The 7,409-nt window shown below is 35.7% G+C and overlaps 1 protein-coding gene across 1 annotated transcript; it reads left to right on the top strand.

The window, feature by feature from the left end:
- Window positions 1-2,481: 2,481 nt before the first annotated feature.
- On the top strand, window positions 2,482-5,103 carry LOC140054884 (actin, cytoplasmic). Its single transcript, XM_072099994.1, has 4 exons — window positions 2,482-2,617; window positions 2,915-3,074; window positions 3,339-3,825; window positions 3,951-5,103. The coding sequence occupies exons 2-4, from the start codon at window positions 2,949-2,951 to the stop codon at window positions 4,466-4,468; spliced, it is 1,131 nt and encodes a 376-aa protein (XP_071956095.1). The 5' UTR covers window positions 2,482-2,617; window positions 2,915-2,948; the 3' UTR covers window positions 4,469-5,103.
- Window positions 5,104-7,409: the final 2,306 nt, after the last annotated feature.

The following is a 7,409-nucleotide window of genomic DNA, read 5'->3' as shown; positions in this document are numbered from 1 at the left end:
GAATATCGCATTTCTGGTATAAAAATGACATTATAGGGCCTACGAATTGACGTATAAGTAAGGTGATATATACAAACAAAATGAATGAGAATAAAGATGATACGATTTAGACGATGGGATGACGAAAACATTCTTTCAGATTTTATTTTATTTGTTTGATGGTAGAATTGGGTCAACAAATCAATGGTGATAGATTATCACCACTGAGCGATGGCTCAAGTATCTTTCTCTTTTGAAACATGTATTAAAATTCTTTTTAAGTATGTCCATCTTATAAAATAATTTTCTAGTATACGCTAGAAAAGTATGGTTTTTCACCATGTTAAATTATTATACAGACCCGGAAGCAGAAACAAATATGGCAGAATTTTTCAACAAAGATTGGGAATTGGGAATTTCTATAGATTAGTTGTTGCACAGGCCTTGTTTTTAAATGGTTAGGTGTAGATATTGTAAATTCATGGTCTGGCAATATTCGAGCATGTATTGAAAGAGACCAAAAATTCCCATAGTGAGCAGCTATAAAGCAGGGCCAATAATCGGATAGACTTACAGGTATTAATCCACTATCCCAGGGCCTCGTATATTCTTATTCTTAATATCACTGTACTTGAATTTTTTAAGCAACAAAGCTTTTAAATTAACAATTAGGTAGGGCATAATATTAACTGAATTGGTTTAATTCAAATAACTTCAAATGATGCGTAGTCGGCTCAGTGTGAGCATGGCTTTGTTAAAAGTACACTGAAGCATAGAAAGAGACCGGTAACACGATTTTTCCCCAACAGAGTTACAGCAACCAACGGATGTCGAAGAGCAAGAATATCCTGTTCCTACGCATTTCTAGGCCAGGAAAACACAAATTATTATCTAAATTACGTTTGATCATACATTAAGTTTGATATTCGATAACAACATGTAGAAACTTGGGCTAGCAGAGATAAACGTAGGCCTACGAGTTGATGATATACAGTAGCTACTACTAGCTCGAGTGAACAGGATCGTTGAAATTTTAAATCTACGGTCAGCCCCTCCCATTTTCATTCATGGCAATACAGCTCATACATATTCATAAATCAGTGCAATAAAATACAGCGGTTTGACTGAACTTCGGACTACGATGTTCTGTTAAAATTAATTTGATAATCACAAAGCAAATATGCGATATAGAATTAAAAAGTATATGAGTTTTTTTTATCTGTTTTTAAGCTTATAAATATTTTTACTGAAAATCATACGTTACGTATTAAAACATCAACTTCCTGGTCGTCTGAAAACGAGGGTCACGTTAAAGGTCGATTATCACTTCCTCGTTTTAAAAGCCCTATATTACAACATTCTCATATATATTTAATAACATTAATATTAATATTTAATATTCATTTAAAATAAAAAAAGTAATGAATTAACTTGCAGGGCTACAGTAATGAGAAACTCGTAATTAGTAGATTGTCAGCCTTTTTAAACCGGGTCATTTAGAGGTTAAAACAACGATAATAATGTTGTAGATACTGTATCCCAATACCACTGCAGGGTTACTGTGTAATGCAATAGCTTCACTAACATAATGATATACTGTGTATATAATAGGGTGATAAACAATTATAGCACCCTACCCCACCTTCGTTTAAACAAAATTAATAATACCGTACTTATGCATGGCGTATGTAAGTTTGGAGGACCAGTCTTACCTATATACGCCCACTCGATACCACCGTCTCCCCCAAAACGCCATTGCCAAAAAAAGCTACGTTGCCTACCCACCACCGGAGGGGCTAAATCACTCAATCGGCCTTCTTTCGGGATCAAATAAATGCCTATTTCAATAGTTAGGCCTGTAGCAAAGAGGAACAGGAACAAGGGTATACTAACACATAAGAAGCTACTAAATATAACTTAGGGTTTGGTTTCACCGGGGGTTTCACTTTTGATATTGACAAAAATGAAAAATACAGTACATTTTGATATGCATAAATAACACATTGGAATTTCTTAATAAAGACTAGGCCTCCTACTTCTCACTATTATTCATATTTCAATCTCCAATTATTACTATATTCCCAAATAATAATAATTTACAGTAGGACTAATTCTGCAAACAAGCCTAAATTTCTCTGAATCAGAGATTCACACCTCTTAATTTACAAAAAAAAAAGACTCATTGGTTTGCTTGATTGAAATTGAGTTTTTAGGCCCATATACAGTCATACAATTTAATGCTATAGCACACCCACAAACGTTGTTTCAAACTAAGTTACTTACACCCTTTACTTAAGTTTTTTTACTTCCACACGCCTTAATTTTTCAGTAGTATTTTGCAATATAGCATACAGCAGTAGCAGTACCAATCTTGTATAACGCCATACAATTTCACGTGGTGTAGATAAAGTGGGCGTGTTTATTCGCTCGGTATGAAAGGTCGTCGACTGAGAATGATTAAGGGTTAATGTTATGCTAATGAATCGACAAGTGTTACTTTCATGACCATATAAGGAAATGTCTCTTGCGCTGCTTGCAGCATGCGTTGCTTGAATTTAAAGCCCGGCTTTCTCACAGGTGGCATCATTCGGTTGCTGAGCTTCTCAACGAACGGACCTGATTATACATCTCTTTTTCGGTAAGCAGTCACACCCTTCATTTTTAGTGTTAATTATTTCTTCCTTTGAGCCTACATTTAGCTCAAAGGTGCTTAGAATTCAATCGTACTGTCTAACAGTTGCAATGCTAGCCCATGACTAGGCCTAGCTAGCTGCTTGTTTCAATTGAAAGTTTGTACTTGTATTCGTGAAATTTGTACGGCTGTTTTTTAGTTGAGAACACACCCGATTTTTCAGTAAGCCGGAAGTACGCTAAATTAATTGTGCTAAGTTTTAGTTCATAGTAAGTTACTAAATTATTTTATTTTAAATTGCAGTCTACTTTAGCAAGTACTAAATAAATCAATCAAAATGTGTGATGATGATGTAGCCGCCCTTGTAATCGACAATGGATCTGGTATGTGCAAAGCCGGTTTCGCCGGAGACGATGCACCAAGAGCCGTCTTCCCCTCCATTGTAGGAAGACCACGTCATCAGGTAGGTTCAAGTTTCGCTATTTTTTTATTTAGGTTGCTAGCATTATACAATATAGATTACAATATATTTATTCAATGAACAACAAATACCTATTGTTTGCTAAATAATGCCAGATTTACTAAGATGTGCGCAACTACAAAATGTTTGATTACGCTATAATAATACTAATAACTTTAAACTTTTAAGCGCATAATGCATAAACAGATTTGTTGTGGATCAAAACAATATTCAAAAAAGATATTAATGATTGTTAAATATTTTTAGGGCGTAATGGTCGGTATGGGACAGAAAGACAGCTACGTTGGAGATGAAGCCCAGAGCAAGAGAGGTATCCTCACCCTAAAATACCCCATTGAACACGGAATTGTCACCAACTGGGATGATATGGAAAAGATCTGGCATCACACCTTCTACAATGAACTCCGTGTAGCACCTGAAGAACATCCAGTACTCCTCACAGAAGCTCCACTCAACCCAAAAGCCAACAGAGAAAAGATGACACAAATTATGTTTGAAACCTTCAACACACCAGCTTTCTATGTTGCAATCCAGGCTGTCCTATCACTGTACGCTTCCGGACGTACAACTGGTATCGTCTTTGATGCTGGTGATGGTGTCTCCCACACAGTACCAATCTACGAGGGATATGCTCTACCACACGCCATCCTTCGTCTGGATTTGGCTGGACGTGATCTTACAGATTACCTCATGAAGATCTTGACAGAACGTGGCTACTCTTTCACAACCACAGGTAAGATAATTTATACTTTCAGGAAATGGCTAAAATTTTTTTTTTACATACAAGTGTTTCTATACTTTACCAAAATTTCCTTGTTTTTAATTTAATTTTTAACCCAAATTTATTTCATCTTGTAGCTGAACGTGAAATTGTCCGTGACATCAAGGAAAAACTCTGCTATGTTGCCCTAGACTTCGAACAAGAAATGCAGACTGCTGCCAGCAGCTCCTCATTGGAAAAGAGCTACGAACTTCCCGACGGTCAAGTCATCACCATCGGAAACGAGCGATTCAGGTGCGCTGAGGCACTCTTCCAGCCATCCTTCCTTGGAATGGAATCTGCTGGTATCCACGAAACCACATACAACTCAATCATGAAGTGCGACGTTGACATCCGTAAGGATCTGTACGCTAACACTGTATTGTCTGGAGGTTCAACTATGTTCCCAGGAATCGCCGACAGAATGCAGAAGGAGATCACTGCCCTTGCCCCACCAACCATGAAGATCAAGATCATTGCTCCACCAGAGAGGAAATACTCCGTATGGATCGGTGGCTCCATCCTTGCCTCCCTCTCCACCTTCCAACAGATGTGGATCAGCAAGCAAGAGTACGATGAATCTGGTCCATCAATTGTCCATCGCAAATGTTTCTAAACTGGACCAAACCAAAGACACATGGAATTTGGCTTAATAACATCAAAGCTCAACCAAACCAGTCTTCAGTTGATTAAAAAACAATTGAATATGAACTGTAGGGTTATCCTAGATAACTAGATTATGTATCGGTTAATTTTTTAACATCTGGTTAATGGATCAACAATTAACCTTAAAATTGTATCAACAGTTTTATACTCGATTCATATCAACCTCAGGCAATACGTGGTCTGTAACATCTTTGGCCACTAATGGGCCCTAACTTGGGCCTTCAAATTTATAACACAAATAATACCATTCCTTCGTAGGCTATTTTTAGATTCTTTTTCTAACAAAACTTGCATCGGGGCTTTCAAGCTATTAATGGAAGCCATCCTTATCTGTGTAAATTTAGTTATTAACAAATTTTGTATACTGTACTTGCTAAATAAGACGAAAAATATTCAATAATGAAAAAGGACCTTATTTTTCATTACGTTGCATGGCCCCAAATGAATGGTCGTTAGTTTTCTATTTATAAAAAAATCTAGCAAATGTCACTCTGTAATTTTTGAATTTCTGTTAATTTGTATATGCAACACCAGAGTTAACAGTGCAATTAAAACGGCACCTTTGGGACCAAGAGAAAATTGAAATACTTTTGTCTTGTTTTTATTTTTGACTTGTTTCGAAGTGTTGATGGTGTTGTGGATTTTTACTGACCGACTTCAAACTTTTACTGACTTGACTTCACACAGTTGCGACTGAATACAGTATTACTGACTTTACAAAACAACTGTATTGAAAAGAAAAAAACGAAGCAATAAAATGATTTGTTTTGCTTTGCTTGAAATTGCCGCATTTCCTTTTGCTCCATGATCCTATTAATAACTATAAAATCGTTACTGAATTTGAGTTGCCTTATAATCCAGCATACAATTTATACTACTCGGTCTAGGATCTTTATAATATGCCTGTATAGTACCTGTATTGGAATATTTTTTACCGACTACTACTGTATAATTCCACTTGTATAGTAATTACAGTATACGAAGAGATGGAAGATGCACTTTTTGAACGACAGATACAAACTCTGTTTGAATAAATTTAAAGTATTTATTTTTCTTCAAAATATTATTATTTTCTGCAGAAGAGTTCGAATCTCGGGTGGGGCGAATGGTCTTAACCATTGAAAGTAGGAACCAAATGGTCACCCCTCGCCACCACTCCCGATCACTCCTTCGCTTCACTGTTTCGGCATTTATGTATGCAGGCCAGGGGTGGATTCGGAGGATTTTTAGGAGATCTATAGAAAAAGAACTGTGTTTGCGCATTGCAATAAGCAAACCAATTTGTCTGCTTTAGAGCCCTGAACAAATTATTTTAAATTTTTTGGCCGAATTTTAATGTCACATAAATATGTATATATATATATATACACTACTGTAAACTGCGATTAATGCGGGGCTTTTTTTCAATGAGTTTATTTTTTTATAAGTTAAATCATATTTTTGTTTCGTTTTTTTATACGGAAGTGAAATGAGAATTACTTCAGAAAAGATGCAAAATGGCTTATAAAAGATTTTATTAATCTTCTTTTTCATGTTTGTTTTAGATAAAATAGGCTTACATCTTTAATTAGGTTATACACATACAGTACAAATACTATAATAATAAAATAATAACTATATGACCTAGAAAATGCATCTTGTACTATGTAGTAAGTGAGAGGGGATGAGGACCCAGGCCTGGATCCGCCTATGATAATATGGATACAATATTCAAACCACCGCCACAATTATGAATCATTTAATACTGTACGACACTAATTGTGGAAACGGCTTGTAATGATTTATTTCACAGGTATTCCAACCGCAGCAATTATTCACCTAATTTAATGCAATTTAATTAATTTAATTCAAAGGCTAGTTTACTATTTAAAAGAATCGATACGAAGGTATTCCCCGAATACAAACGGCAGACGTTTCACGTTCAATTTCACGTTGACTCATTTATTGATCGCGTTCAATCAAGTCAATGAAAGATGATGTTAGATCAAGTTGTTAGATTGTCTTGGTTAGATGATGTTAGGATTCTAAAAAAATGACAGCTAATCTTGGTCGCAAGTGTGACTTCCATCCAAAGTTATGGGTTCAAATCTGAGCCGAGTACCACGAGCATAATAGAAAATCAGGAATGGTTGAGATATACATACATAACGGGGATATATGTTTTTATTTAATTCAATATTTTATTTAGGAATCTCTGGTCAGGAAAGTAACATTTGGAGAGCATCTTATATAATTATACTATAGATATATTATTTCAGAGACTGGATTGTGAACGGTTGATACGGTTTACATCGTTTTTGCAATGCTTCATCTTGGTGAGAGGCAACATCACATCATCATTCACATTGAAAATAGGCGCGCCTAAACAGCAAAAATCGCATTCGAGAAGATAGAACACTCACTCACATAACATAACATAAATTATATTTTAATATAGGAATGGCTATGTGTTAAATATATTTCAGACGGCAATGAACGATCAACAGGGCTAAACAAGTCTGATAATATTTCTATCTATCTTATTTAGCTGTGATCCTGGTAAAACAATTCTTTCCACAATAAACATTTGCCTAATGAATATTTCTAAAAATTGCCGACCGTGTTTGGTCGATCTGCCATCTGCCAGCTTATTTCGGCTGACGATGACTCAGGTTCGTCTAAGCCGTCATAATGACATAAATCTCGCAAACAATAAGTCTTGTTCTTCTTGATGATAATAATGTAGCCTACAATATTAATTATGTCTCGTTTCAGTCGCGTCAACCAACGACAGCTAACGCGTTCACATGTGACGGTATTAATTGATGAGAAAAAACAAAGCTAATGACGATAATAAACGATAAATGGGGAAGCCGCTCGGATTATGATCCTGCCCCTTTTCAAAAATTGTT

Source organism: Antedon mediterranea, chromosome 1 (assembly GCF_964355755.1).
Source record: "Antedon mediterranea chromosome 1, ecAntMedi1.1, whole genome shotgun sequence".
NCBI classification, from domain to species: Eukaryota; Metazoa; Echinodermata; class Crinoidea; order Comatulida; family Antedonidae; genus Antedon; species Antedon mediterranea.
This window is presented reverse-complemented; position numbering and strand designations above follow the sequence as displayed.